Raw genomic sequence first — 15645 nt, forward strand, 5'->3', positions numbered from 1 at the left:
TTAAGAAAATCAATCTGAAGGAGTACAAAAATTGGTATTTCAAATTTATTGACAGCACACTAAGACTATCAGAAATTCGAAGGAAAGTCGGACTTCATTTCTAATGAATCCAAGTATTAAACATGTTTGCTTTTTTAATAAAGCCTTGTCAATTTTTATTACTGTTGTAACTTTAAAATGCTAACTTACCTGCACAGGTTTTGTTCTCTATGACTCTCAGAGACTCTCATGACTCAATAACAGAGTAAAGGGATATAATCTGACACTTCTGACTAGTTCAAAGGTTATGCAGTCAAATCTGACTTCTCCAAAGGCTTGGTTTAAAAGCACTTCAGCCTCCATTTAAAAGCACCAAGTTTTCATCCTTTTTTCATGTCAGTAGGTTCTACTTTGTACCAGCTGGTGAATTACAACTCTCTATTTCTTCCTTCTTTCATTTTAGGAGGGTTAAGAGTCTGAGAATACAAGTACAGCAGTAAAAGGCAGATTGCTAGTAGTAAAGTGAAGTGCCACCAGCTCTTCCTTTTGCAACCCCACCAATTCTTAACATTCACCTAAAACCTAAATACCTATTTCCCAACCTCAGCTTTTATTTCTTAATCTCTGGCAAATATAACTAACTCTCTTGGAGACCAACATCACTTCCATACAGAGATTTAAAGTAAAATCAAGCCGTGTGGGAAGAGGGGGGCGACTTTTTAAGTTCCATTTCGTTTTCAAAGAGCAATCATACAGTCACCAATTACAAAACTACAGAAAAGTGCACCTGTAAAGGTTTTCATGGGATGGCTTACCTGCTCAGTGATCCTCATGTGGAAGTCGTGGAAGTCGCTGTAGCGCCGGTACGTCTTCCACATCTCCTCGTTGTTTGCGTTTCGCCGGTGGACGGTGATGGCGTACAGGGCATACGTCTTGCCGTGGTCATTGCACACTCCTGCCACAGCATATGGGTCAGAGTCAGCATAGACTAGCAGTTTTAAAAACAAAAATAAAAAGGGAACAAACAGAAAGAAGGAAGACGAAAGGACACAAATGTGAAGTGAAAAAATGTCTGGAATGACAGACTTAAAAGACAAAAATGGACATGCAAGCAGAAGATTAAACTATCCCTTTAACTTAAACATTGTACAGTACCCTCCAAAATTTACTACGTAAACTTAAATAGAGATTAAGCAGCTTTAAAGCTAGGCAGGTTTCAATGACATGCAAAACATAAAAAGAAAAATTTTCAACTTTTAAATAGCAAATAGAACTTCAAAAAAAGATATTTTAACTTAAAGAACTCAAGATGAGAGTGAAAGACAACTGTGAAACCAGAAGAAATTCCAGTCTGCAAAGTAGTCTAATCACATTGCAAGAGTCTGCCCACCAGAAAAGCCTATAAATACAAGACAATGATTGCAAGCTGCAAGCATTCAGTTTTGTTACTGGCATCAGGAGTTTGTTATTAACTCAGTTATTAACTCTAGGATAAAACACACTCCCCATGCTATTTTAGTCAACTATATATATATACAGACATGTGTACGTATATATGTAATGCATTCTCTGTGTGTGCACACACTCACACGGTATGGAAAAGTCAATTCATAAATAAAAAGAACACATATAGCTATCTGAAACAGAAGCAAACATCTTTTTGATCTCCATTAAATATTAAAGTTTTCTGGGACATTCCTCCCTCACAGAAATGTTCCCAGTACAGTGTTTCAAAACCTTCCATTTCATTTAGAGAATAACCTAGAACTACTATTGTTTACACTGCATACCATTTAAATTGGCAACATGTAGTATTTCCAATTATTGAGCCAATACCCAGTATGTACAGTTTTCCAGTGGCTAAATGAAAACATTTTTTAATCAAGGCCTCTGAACTTTTCTATGCACCCACACTGCATAAAATACAATCCTTCTGAGAAACCATCAATTCCATTCTCTGTAGTACTTTCAGTCTTGATTTCTCTGAAGTATAATACTTTTGTCTAAGCACCCAGAGAGCACCTGTAGGATAGTGGCAGCTGCTGCCAATGCAAGAATTACACACTAGAAAGGTGAAGAGTGGGCACAGAGCATCTTGTCTTTGCCATCCAGCCTCTAAAAGAAGCATGTTGAGTGCTGAATCCCTAGGGGAATGAGCAGCAATCAGGATGGAGCCAAAAGACTGCCCAGAGAGCAGAGCCAGGAACCCCCAGCACCACAGACTCTGCACAAGCACTGTCCTCTACATGCACATTGACCACTTGGCCCTGCAGCCACCAGACCACATCTCAGGGGCACTGCCAAGTGGCACCTTCAGAACCACTTCAGGCAGAAAAAGAAAGAAGTTGTCCTGCTGCCCCTTATGTCACAGCCACTTAATTAGTATTTATTTTGCAACCCAAGACAGTGTGAATCCTGAAACACACTGAGATAATCCTGTCTGTATGTAACCCTCGCACACAGGCAAGGCCAGTAACCGGGTGAGGAAAAGGACCTGCTCACAGATGCAATTTAATATCATCTTGCAATACAAACCTGTACTGAGCTCCTGCTACAACTGCAGCATTATGTATTCAAAGTCAGACTGGCAGTTATCAATACATGATGCCCTCAAGATTATAAATGTTACAATTTATGTGGTTCTAAGTTTACCTTTTTTCCTTAGGTTAGAATGACGAAAACTTCTAAGTTTAATTCAGAAAAAAGTACCACATGCCATTTTAATTAAAAAGCAGAATTTGGTCCTCAACTTTCAACTCATTTTCCCCTTTCCCTGAGGACTGACTACCATTACACTTGGATTGCATACTGCCCTCACACTGAGTTGGAATAGGTTTAATTAAAAACTAAAGTAGCTGAATGCTTGCTGACAGCATGTGTCCACTACATAAATGCAGAGATTTAAAAGCATATTGCATAGTAAAATCTACCAAAAAATATCTGAAAATCACAATTTAATTTCCCAATGTAATCTCATTTAAACAGAGCATTTGTACATAACAGATGAGATTTTTTTTTTGTTATTTACCCTCATGTAATAAAGAAAAATAATTTCTTTCTAGGCAAAGTTTTTTAAAAGATAACCAAAAATGCCACCACAATAACAACAGAAGTTGCTTCCTGAAACTAAGTCAGTAAGGAAGCACAAAGAATAAGGGAAAAATATTGTACTAAGAGAATGAAACAGTCAAGAATTATAATTCTGTGACTAGAAAGAGAGATGTCTTTCAGAATTTCTTTAAGTAATTGCTAAAATAAATCCTATTCAATAGCAAGTTTAATGAATGATTCTACAGAGATAAAAGTAGTAATAATAATAATACCATACAAAATAGAAATTAAATCACTTTTTAAGTACAGATATATAGTCTGTGACCTACAGAACAAATACTGGAAAGATTTCCAAAAAAGACTTAATGGAAAATATGAATTTAAATGTTTTATGAGGCCAAAAAATGAGACAATCAGGATTTCACGGGCTTGTAATATTACAAAACTCAAAACAAATGGTGGCAAAAAAGTCAGCACACATCGTAAGAGATTCACTTACCAGTATCTGAGATGTATGCATGGAGCTGAACAGTCTCATCAGTGGGGACATTTGAAAGGTCATCTAAGGACTGCAGGGTGGCGAGATAATGTAGGAAGAAAAAACGTGGAAAAAAGAATAAGATCAGAAATACATCGTATTCGAGATGTGTTTTGATTTATCTATTTAATTTTCAAACTTTCAGTTCACTATACTAAAAGTTTAGTGCACTGTAACAACTCAAGTGTTTGTACTAGTTGGTTACCAAAGTCATTCTTTTGCACAGTATAGAGCATTTCATTTCCCCCATCATTTTCACGCATAGTTTTGTGACCACTCATATTTGATCAAACATATTTGCCACTTCAGTTTGATCTCAATCCTAATGGAAGTATGGTCTTTTACTGAGCATTGGGGAAAAAACCAAAACAAAACCAGAACATCTCCCAAACAACTGGGGAGATACAGATGTTGTGTAACAGGTCTTCTGGCTTTTACCTTCATAGCATTCTGCTTTCTTTCAAATATCTTTATGCCCTACAAAAACGTTACACAGCAGTAGAAACTGAAAGTTTTTCTGCTGTATGTAAAAAAAAAAAAAAAAAAACAGCCAACATTCTTCTCAGGAATATTTTCTGTCGTAAAAAATGAACAGGTACATCCTCAGCTGGTTAATGCTCTGTCTGATATTTAATACTTACTGGGATCAAAAGAAGCCTAATGGGTCTTTTAGAGAAGCCTTTGTTTTTAAAATTAATGCATCTGATTACTAAGATTTAACATAATAAAGTTCTTCAAGACTGCTGAAAGACTTGCTTATGCAACTGACAGAAACAGAGGTTGGCCACTATGCATTCTAATCTTAAATTATCAGATTAAAAAAAAAAAGGAGTTGGAGCCACCTAAGTAGCATTTGCAGACCCTCGGATCCCAGTTACTTTATGTATTTTACCCCATAATTGTAAAATTCTCCAAAAAAACATATTCAGAATGAATATAGCTACTTGCTATCTTTTATAATTTAATCAAGCTAGTTTAATGGTGATTTATCATGAAAAGTTACCTACAATAGGACTTATTGGTTAGCAGTGCCATGCCCATATCAAATTAAAACCTCTACCTACATCAATTCGGTTTCTAAATCTCTGTTTCCTTAAACATAAAACAATATACAAGATTACAATCAAAAGACAGGCTGGACTTAAACATCAACTATTTAAAGATTCTGCTCTTGCCCCTTCTTCATCTGAATCTTTATCAACTCCACAATATCCCAACAGAATACTCCTTTCCTCCTCTAGTTCTCTTCAAGGAATGGCTCTTGTCTGCCTCAATGACCTCAATCAGTCTCTGCCTAAATGTCTACTACTGAAGGTAGTTTTTCTGTTATAAAGTCTAGACACTGAATAAAAGGCAGCTTAAAAGTGGCTGAATAACATGTGTTGCAGTAGGGAGTCTCCTGAACAATATGCTTGTAGACTTATAGTACCAAGGTCCCAGACTGAGAAAAGGCAGAAGAAAGAAAAACCCTTCTGGGGAAATCTGTTTTGCCACAACATGCTATAGTGCTAGAAGCTTATGTCTGTCGAACGGTAGAACAGATGAATTTATGCAAAAATATTTTGACAGCAGACATCATCTTTACCTCAAGAATCTATAAGTTACTAGATGCTGGAGAGTTATTCTGGTTAAGTACCACCATAAGTGGGCTTTAATCTTTATGCTTGCTTTTAGTCATTGCTGGACACAACACTGTGACTTAGTCCATTCTTGAGCAAGTCCCTTGGACAGCCATGACCCTGTCAGGTGTGCTGCTCTACACTGCAGTGTTCAATTCAGGAGCACAGTATCACCTGAGACTGGCTAACAGAAGACTTCTGTGGAAACCTGGATAAAGTGCTTGATATTCTGAAAGCTCTAGGATTTGATTATCAATAAGATGGAGATGATGAGATGTTATAAGAGAAGACAAGTAACTGTCAACTCCAATATTTTGTTTGCTACAAAATATTGGCATTAAGGTTATGTTGTATTGTTAAAGGCATAATTATTTCTTGTTTTCCTGCTTCCCTTCACTGTCACTCAAGTTCAGATTTCTTTGTGATTACTGAGTGGGGTTCAAGCTGACATATGCTAATGACTGCCAAAGTTCAACCCAGCCACTTCTGCTGTCCTTCAAGGTCTTGGAACACCTGTGTAAATCTTCTATTTACTCAATGCAAAGCTCCCATTAGGGATCCTTCAGAGGAAATCTGCAAGAGTCTATAAATATTTACAATAATTTTATACTCCCAAAATGTGACCCACTGATTTAATGTAGTAGATTAATGTATCAAAACAAAAGGCAGCAATTAAGATATTTCTGTAAAACAACTTTTCTTCAAAACAGTTTTGAGCCTCTCTTCCAAATTCTTACAGTGAAAGTTGGAATTGCAGACAATTTATTTTATAATAGAAACTTTAGGAAACACTCAACTACTGTGGCAAGGCACTATACAGCAACTATTAATACAAGTAAATTAAATGGTTGAAACCTGAACAGATAACACAACAGACAGACATTTAATATGAGCTAAGATCTCTACCATTAGATGCATTCACAGGAACACAAGTTAATTAAAAACCTAAAAATATCACAACCAAACCTTATTTAATACATTGTCATTAGCTGCAAGTACAGAAATTCCCTGACCTTTGAAGTAACCTTTCCAAGGTCTATTTTTCTTATGTAACAGACTAACACAAGGGAGCTAAACTATGTGTACAGAAATTTACTCTTGACATGGAATTCAGCCAGCAAAAACAAGTCTACCAGTATCCAAACACCTGTAAAAGCACTGAACACCCTGAACAATATACAGAAAAGCAAAAGTAGTTCTGCATAAAGAGAAATTTACTTATGTATTTCTCCTAGAATGTTCCTAACTCTTTATAATAAATGTAGTATTCTATAAATACCTTTGTCACAACAAAAACAAAAATCAAGTCTTTGAAGAATCCCATGCAAATACCTATTTGCACTGCAACAGTGCTTGGTAAAGACTTTAGGACTTTTTAAGTTAGCTTGGAAAGTCACTTGAAATGAAGCAGGAGATAACCACTACCCAGATAAGCCAAGACAATGCCAAATCCTAATCCATAAAACATAACTCTGGTATGTCACAACATTGTTAGAAAGAGTATTTAAAAGACACTTGAAACATCCTTTAAAGAAATCAGTCAGTTAAAAGGCTCTTGTGAAAAAATATGGCTAAATTAAGTTTTTCTTCTGCATCTACCAGGAGTCTGCATAAATTGTATCAGCTAAACCTCTCCCCTTTTCTTTACATTTCAAAATGCCAACAACAGGAAAACAACAGGAAAGAAAATCCCAGTTTAAATGAAAAAAAACCCATCCAAAACTAACAAAAACCCAAACCCATAAACAACAAAACACACAGACATTAATGGTATGTGTATTCCTTTAGAAAACACTCATTTCTTTTGATGCAAGCATGACCTTACTGATGCAATGGAGCTGCTAAGGAGCTGCAGCACCTTCCAAGAACAAACTAGAAGGGCCCAGGCATCGCATAATCCAGGAAACTGCATGCAGGCTGTGAATCTCTATGTAAACCTTCATGAAACTAAAAGGTTTGAAAACATACTCTCATATGCCAAATTGAATTTTGTGTATCTTGTGCCTCAGCTACACACTGTCTGCAGAAACATGGGGAATATACATATACCAAACTTCTTATGATTTCTCCTTTTTAAATAAATATATTTGCATTTTTGGTTTAGGTACACTAATTTAACAAAGAAAAGGTCTTGACAAACTGACACAGGTCAAGAATAAAAAAAATAAAATTGAATTTGAAATTGGACAGATAAAAAAAACAAAGACTCATGGCTGAAATAAATTCCAGATACTTAAATGTTTCCAAATCAAGTCCTGAGGAAAAAAAAAATAAACCAACAAAAATATAATTAAATGCACTTTACAATCTATTTGAATTTAATCCTTGGAGATTTCTGTTTCAAAGGATTTGTTTTCACCTATTATTATGTAACTCCAAATTTCTATCTATTTATGAAAAGCAAGTAGGGGTAAGAAATTATGCTTTCCATAAATTAACTGTTTATGTGAGAAACAATGCAAAATGTCATTAAACACAGAAAAACACAAAAAAGGAGAAGTTTTATCTTACAGAGTAATTAATAACTTGTGTGTTTCAATTTGATTCAAAAACTTTTTTAGAAATTCAACTGCAGTGAAGTGAAACCTGTAAAGTACATTGTTAAACTATTTTATCACACTTTCTCTACTGTTGAGGACAAAAAAAAATACAAGCACTTACCAGATTTATGCTGCTAGTAGGAGACCCATTAAAAGATTCTGGGAGCAGGGAGGAAAATGAAAGGAAAAACCAGGTTAGAAGATTTTCCCCCATTGTAGGGCCACACATAAATAAAAATGCATCCACAAAACATTATGGAAAATGAAAGAGAACTGTGGCACTGGGCAAAATGCTGCAATATGCAAGTGTTTCAAATTTCCAGCAAAGACACTTAAAGAAATGTAAGTTTATAAAGATTCTACATCAATACTTCAACATTTTTTTAAATTCATATCCCCACATGGTACTCCTTAAGAAGTTAAGGAGCTAGTTAAACAGTGAAAACAATTTCCACTGGATTTGTACTTCAGTTAACAAGAACAATGATTTTATTTGCTTTAAAAAGCCACATTTCCTATGTACTTTCAATTTCTATTTCCAGAGAGGAGTATAGTTATGTATTAAAAGAACCCAATGCATCGAAGAGTTTTAAACATTTTCATGAAAAAAGTAGAATGGAAGAACTTCATATTTTTTTAGTGACAAACTAGTTACCAAGATCTGACAAGAATTTATGTAAGATTAATAAACTTACTGCAGTGAAATCCCTATGTGAGTTTACACACAAAAGCATGAGGAGGGAAATAAATTTAAGTATGAGACACCACAGAAGTATTTAACTTCCTAAAAACAGTGTGGATAATTTTTTTATTTTCATTTGAAAACAGAGAAAAGAATGGTCCCAGGAAACACCCCTTAGAGATACAGAGCTCACCTCCTTCACCATCATCTGATCCTCTGAAACTGGGATCCTTCAGCATGTCCAGCTCAGCTAACATACGCACATACAACACGTTCTGCTTGAACGAAGGGTAGAACCTCTCATCTCGCAGCATCAACTCATACACCTTATTGAAACAAAAGTGCCAACTTAGAAATACTTACTAGATTTTTTAATTAATCAGATTAGTTTTCATAAATTCTAATTGAACAAGAAGTACCTGTGCATACATGTCTCTGACTTACTCTTAATGGAAAGGTTATCAGAAAATAACTAACTAATCGGACATGCACATCTAGGAAGGGAAGTGGCGCAATAGATGCAAATGCTTCTGTCCTCTGCTCTGAACCCTTCCAACTGCAGTATAAACCTATGTGGTCTTTATCCATTTCATAAAAGGTTATCTCAGTCCCTCCTTGTGGATAAACTATAAATATAGACCTGCAAACACTTAGGGCAAGAGGTGAGAAGAGGGAAAGAAGGAGGGAAGACACCATATGTGACCCTTCTGACAATTTCTAGTTTAGCCAATACGATATAGCCACACCTCACAAAGATTTAACCACACCACCTTAAACAATTTACCTTCACAGCATATACACAAGTATCTACACATAGTAGGAATTAATTCATAATGTTTGGATACTCATGTCAATTGCAGAATATTTTAATTTTTTTTTTCATGGACCACTGTTCAAGTACTTTCATCTAGTAAGAATAGGAAAAAACTCAATCCATCCAGGTTTGAGGAAGTTCATTTATTTTGCAACATATGGGAAATTTATGCTCTTCAGCAGAATTCCCAAGAAAGGCCCAGATTTCCCAAGGTGCTTTAACTAGTCTTAAAGGAAAGTCCCATGTATGATAGTGTGATTCTAAATTCAACAGCTCATATCACTAATTTGTAGCATGAATGAGAATATCAAAGTAACAATCTAAAATAAAAACATTTCAGACTGGGTATGTAAGTTATTGCCAGAATATTAATCATTCACTTTTCCTTTTAAAATACATATACTAGACCTGAATAATAAAAGTCTACAGGTAGTAAATATAATGTTTTTTTCTTCAGTACTTGTTACTTCTGAGTGCTTCACTGTGCAAGTTTGCAGAAAAGGACGAGTCAAAATAATTTCTGAGAACAGCTATAGGATTTAAGATGGGACCATTACATTCACCTTTGAAAAAGAGAAGTAAAACTGAACAAAAACTGTATGTCTTAGTCTAGTCATGACGTATTTCTTAAATTGGTGCATTAACACAAATTAAAACATGAAAATTCTAAACTGTGTTTCATACTTAGATTCACACAGGAAGGACACCCACCCCTTCTGTCAACTGCTTTGAAAACCACGGGCTAATGAATGGAAAAGCAAAAGCTGATAATTTTAAAAGAGCATGATTTTCATAGGACAGAAAAATGGTTACACAGGTTTTAGAGTTTAGATATTTTACTTTTTTTCTAGGATCTAGAGTTATGTTTTATACTCTATAGCATTTACAGGTCTTATGAAATAAAGGATGAATAGAGTATACCTTTCTCTGAATGTCATCAAAGATTTCAGGTGTTGGATCCTCATGGTTCAGTGTTTCTGCAAGTTTTGCTACTAAGTTGTCATCAATATTAACTCTTGGAGATGCCTGTCATAGAGATCTAAATCAACTTTTGCAGCATAAAAATAAGAAAGTTCTACTTTATCAAATAAAATCCAATACAATGCTGCAACTCTCTAAGTAAACTAAATTTCTTTTTCACAAGTATCTCTGTAGCTGTCTAGAACATATGACAGGAGTCAGATCCCATCCACCCCCAAAATTAAGTTCAGAGCTTGTATTAAAACCTGGAAGTTTCACTATTAAACACTAGGAATAGCCTCCAAAACAATTTATACATACATTGTGAGGCAGTACCTAAATCAGATTTACTCAGACTTATAAACAGCTTTCATGAAAAAGATTAAGATTCAGAAATCAAGAACAAGCCAATACAAAAGTAATAGCATGAAGTTCTGAAATATCTGAGGAAAGGCTAACAGTTTGTCAACTGCCCATTTCTGAGTGAGCAGTGATTTTTATGCACACACAAATTCAAAACAAAGATGCTTTGTCAATACAAGCTGATGAGTGGTTTCTTCCACAGAGGAATCCTTACTGCCTATTGAAAGTTACCCAATGGTGATGATATTTGAGCAATTTACACAGAAAATTGTAGAGAGGCACAGGAAGCTGCTTCATTTGATAATCCAATTTAATCCAAGTTTGGACAAATACACAGTTCCACTTTTTAAATAACACTTCTTAAGGGGGCAGGCAAGTGTGGAGGACAGAGAAAAGGAAGAAAAAGGACAGCATATGTAGAGAGACTTTTTTATTCTGTCTTTACATTGTCTAGTTTGTGTATTCTAGAAAGCCTACTTCTGAGGAGCACAGTGCATCTGACAAGGCAGTCAGTGGCAACATGAGCCCTTATAAATGAGGGGGAGCACAAAAGAGGAAGACTTCCTTACTGCTTGACAGGAGAGAGAGAAGATACACACACAACAGCTTAAATGTCAACATGTAAGCAACTTGTACTACATAACAACCGTTTTATATTAACTTAGCCATAACTATATCAAAGAAGTACCAGGACAAAGAATAAACAAGCTGCAGAATGAAGTTATTCCTACCTTTTCTGATAAATATTGCTCATAAACTCCAAATGCAGCTGCTCTTAATAGACCCTTGGTCTGATTAGTCTGATGCTTTCCATCTTTCTGCCGACTTTGAAGTACCTCCAGTTGCTGCTGTGCTGTAACCCTGTATCCTTCCACTGTCATCCAGAAAAACAGATGTGCTTGGCCACCAGTTTGCTGCATGTAATCTGCAGAAAACAGGCACCACATGACCTTAGTTATTGTTGTGCATCTTGGAATAGCAATTCTCTATGATGTTGACTACATATGGAATACCAGAATCTGGTTATACATCTGGAATACTTGCCATATAGAGTCAATTAAAAAAATACATATACATATTGGTGATAAGTATGTGTATATATGTATACATATATACATATTTGTGATAATCAGTATAAAGGAACCCGAGAGCAAAGTCTAGGAACTAAGCACTGAATCCTCAAATGCACATGTAAAAAGTGAATCCATTTTTACCGTGTGAATATAAGGCTTGTACACCATGATACAAATGGAGACAAAGTTCAAACTGAATTTTTAAACAACACGTTCATAGAATCATGGGATCATTTATATTGGAAAATATGTTCAAGAGTGCCAATCTAATACTTTCAAGTCCATCACTAAACCATGTTCCTAAGCACCACATTTACATGTCTTTGAAATACCTCCAGGGATGGTGACTCAGCTGCTTTCCTGGGCAGCCTGTCAAGCCAATGTTTCACCCTTTTGGTGAAGAACTATTTCTTAATACCCAATCTAAACCTCACCTGGCACATCTTGAGGTAATTTCCTCTCACCCTGCTGCTAGCTGCCTAGGAGAAGAGAGCAGCTCTCTCCTCACTACAGCCTCCATTCAGGCAGTTGTAGGGAGTGATAAGGTCCTCCCTGAGTGTCCTTTTCTCTAACCTAAGAAACCCCAGAATCCTGGGACACACACAAGACTTATGCTCCATACCTTTCCCCAGCTTCGTTGCCCTTCCCTGGACATGCTCCAGCACATTAATGTCTTTCTTGTAGTGAAAGTCAGGATTTGAGGTGTGACCTCAGCAGTGCTGAGTACAGGGGAGCAATCACTGCCCTAATTCTGCTGGCCACACTACTGCTGATCCAAACAAGGATACCATTGGGCTCCTTGGTCACCTGGACTCACTCCTGGTTCATGTTCAGCTGCTGTCAACCAGCACCCCCAGGTGCTTTTCTGCCAGGCAGTTTTCCAGCCACTCTGCTCCCAGCCTGCAGCACTGCCTGGGGTTGACACAAGTGCAGGACTTGGCACTTGGCTTTATTGAATCCCATACAAATTATCTCAGAACATAAATTCAGCATTCTTCCCACTAGAGAGCCTTCCTGCCCTCCAGCAGTTGAACACTCCTGCCCAATTTAGGTGTCATCTGGAAACTGACTGAGGGTGTTCATTTTATGCCCAAGATTATCACATCACCCTGTTTGCAAACAACAGGTTCAGACAGGTGCCTTTCTAGGCTGGCTGCCTCACTAACTGTGTCAGGAAGTACCTCCCACGCACTCCAGGAACTTCCTGGACTGTTTCCACCTACTGCATTAAAAGGATTATAACCATCAAGAAACCTGATGGATATTCTTAGTACTGACATTTAACCATTCCAAGTACACATTCCTGTGAGTTAGCATATTCTTTATAAATAAAACAGATCAGATAAATTAACACTTACCCATAAAAAACTGTAGTGCAACATTGTCTACCAGAATGTGGTCCAGAGGGACTGTGCAAAGTTTTCCAAAGTTTGCTGCCAGTTTCACAGTATCTATTTCCTGTAAGACACAGTTCAGTGCGTTCACAGGCCTTTTTTAAACTAACTTTTAAAACTTCTACTTACTACAAAGCATATAGGTAAAAAAAAGTTACATACAATAAAGTAGCAGCTCAATGATTAACTATTTTCATGATCACTAGTAAGTGAAGGTCTAGATTAGAAGGTCATGTTTTCTTAATTATTTGCCTTCAAAAATAGCTGCAGCTGTTCTGCTACATGATAAGCTGGATTTTAGTACTGTTGTTTATGTAATACTCTACAGGTCAAATTAACCCCAACTACCCCATCAGCAGTGACAGTAGCAGAAAATTAATTAACAAGAATTAATGTCAGCATTTGATGGGCTGCAGGTCACTACAACTTAAATTCATCTCTGTCACATTTTCTTCTGCCCATATGACACTTCTTGCTATTACAGCAATACCTTCAGGTCCAGCTAGAGAATGCTTAATTATTTTAATAGTCAGAATATTACACTATCTTGGAACCATAGGTCAAATTAAGAGAGTCAAGAAACTAAGTAAAGTCAAACATACCAACTCTATCAACCCTTAATTACAAAACAAGCAAAAGTAACAACTCGTCAGTCATTTGTAACCTCACTCTTTTGAAATTAAAAAAAATTTAAAACACTTACTTTTCCTGACTGCAACCTCTGAATTCTTGAATCACATACTTTAATAACATATAATAAACTGTTTATTTGATTTTTTATAGTGTTGATATCTGCAAGCAAAAACAAAGACAATTAAGCAATGCAGATGACTAAATAAAGTCTAGGTTGGTTTTTTTTTTTTTTTCAGTTTAAATACCTTGCTAATGAAAGTGAACAAGAAATATCTTTCTTTTCCCTTTTTAAGATTAATGGTTAACTGACTACCATTAATACCTTAAATATTACTGAAACTCAGAACCACCAGTCAGGCAGTTTTGATTTAACAGAAACACACTTAGCTAACCAAATTCTCTGTCCTTACAAAAAGGCATTAAACACACACCAACCAGCAAAACAATTATGAAAAAGAAAACTCAAGTTTTATCACTTTTTATGCAATTTTTTAAAAATAAAATACTTTGTACTGTGTTGCATCAGAGCTTTTATTAATTGTTGCAATATTCTACAGATCATGCTTCTAAGTGCCCTTCATATTTTGCAAAACAATGCAGCACTAACCATCTCCTGCTGTATCTAGAGATCGAAGATATTGCAATTCTTCACTTGCTTTATCTTTCACAGCTTCCAACTCGCCTATATTATCACTTAATTTAATAATATTCATAAAGGCCTCATAGTTACAGTTGGAATCACGAATCTGAAACACAAAGTTTTACAGTGTGAGTAACATAAAACAGCTATAAGCACAAGACATGATTCTTCTTCAAATGAATTAGCTTGATACAGCACTGCAAAGTGACATTTTGAAAGTTCTTTGATACTTTTAAATTTTCCTTTTGGTACTGAAATTTTACATGGACTAAAACAGAAAAAGCATGCATAGTCGAAAACTATTCCACACAATCACTTTCTGTTTTCAAGAAGTACAACACAGACACATGGGAAGTCCATCAACCTCCTTAATGAAGATCTCCAAAATCCAATCCACCATCTTCTGCTATTATCTTCTTAGCTAAGTAGGCAGAAAATGGTGAGACCACTGAAAGGGTTCAGCTTTACTAAGATCCCCTGCAAGTACACATGCTCCCAGAGTAATGGCTTCTTAAGATACAGAATTACAAAAAGAATTAAAACATTCTACCATGTAATCATAACCTACTGAGGGAAAAACAAATCTACATGACTCCCCTCTGGAACACTAATTCAGATACCCTGGCAAACACTATTAAGCTATTTAAATACATACAATTTTACCAGTATTGGCATAGAATGAACCTGTATTGGCAATGAACCTGCTTTAGGGACTCAAAGGAATTTGTGAAAGTGAAAGAAGCCTGCTGTGGTGCCAAGACCACTGGAAACTGTGCTGTGAATGCAGCATGGAGATCAGGGAAAGGTTGGCAGCTTTACAACATGTGCACACAGGTGCTGAGGGTAAAGGCAGCATTAGAACTCAATCAGCTGAAGCTTAAAAAGTCACTTCACCCACATCTCTTATAAATGCTCACTTTGATATGGAAATGTAATACTTGGTCTGCACTGAAGAAGTGCATTGACATGAGCTGCACGAAGCAGAAAGAATGAAGACTGGATACCATTGATCAAAGTAAATGGGAAAATCTCCCTAAAAATCTGCTTTTAAAAGTAATCGTACAAGCAGGGCTTGAACTTAAAACATTTTGTAAATTTGTGAAGAGAGAAGTTTGAATTAACTTCTGATTTTGTATTGAATCTTTGTATTTTATTGCAACAGAACTAGTATTGGACAGTGGTACACCTGGAATTAAACTTCTCTTTTCCAGAAACTGATTGTTTCATTCAAGTGTGACTTTATGTCAAAGGTTCCAAAAGGAGCCAGGATTTATTTCAGTCATCTCTACTTCTGACCTTAATTTCTGCAACAATCTCCATTTCATATGACTTGTATTAAACTTTTTCCTTATCTTTTGC

General features: G+C 36.0%; 1 protein-coding gene across 3 annotated transcripts in view; it reads right to left on the reverse strand.

Annotated features, from left to right (window-relative positions):
• The window catches only part of SNX13 (sorting nexin 13), a 64784-nt gene that overhangs the window by 13478 nt on the left and 35661 nt on the right, over positions 1-15645 (reverse strand). The window contains exons 10-18 of one of the 3 annotated variants that reach the window (XM_074536925.1): positions 14254-14392; positions 13717-13805; positions 12978-13077; positions 11278-11471; positions 10145-10249; positions 8603-8735; positions 7849-7886; positions 3530-3599; positions 795-934 (exon numbers count right to left, since the gene is read on the reverse strand). In XM_074536925.1, the coding sequence (XP_074393026.1) occupies positions 795-934; positions 3530-3599; positions 7849-7886; positions 8603-8735; positions 10145-10249; positions 11278-11471; positions 12978-13077; positions 13717-13805; positions 14254-14392 (1008 nt within the window). Of the gene's footprint in view, positions 1-794; positions 968-3529; positions 3600-7848; positions 7887-8602; positions 8736-10144; positions 10250-11277; positions 11472-12977; positions 13078-13716; positions 13806-14253; positions 14393-15645 lie in introns of all 3 variants that reach the window. The other 2 variants (XM_074536920.1, XM_074536931.1) reach the window with 2 other exon arrangements.

This window comes from Zonotrichia albicollis, chromosome 1, assembly GCF_047830755.1.
Source record: "Zonotrichia albicollis isolate bZonAlb1 chromosome 1, bZonAlb1.hap1, whole genome shotgun sequence".
In the NCBI taxonomy this organism is placed as follows: domain Eukaryota; kingdom Metazoa; phylum Chordata; class Aves; order Passeriformes; family Passerellidae; genus Zonotrichia; species Zonotrichia albicollis.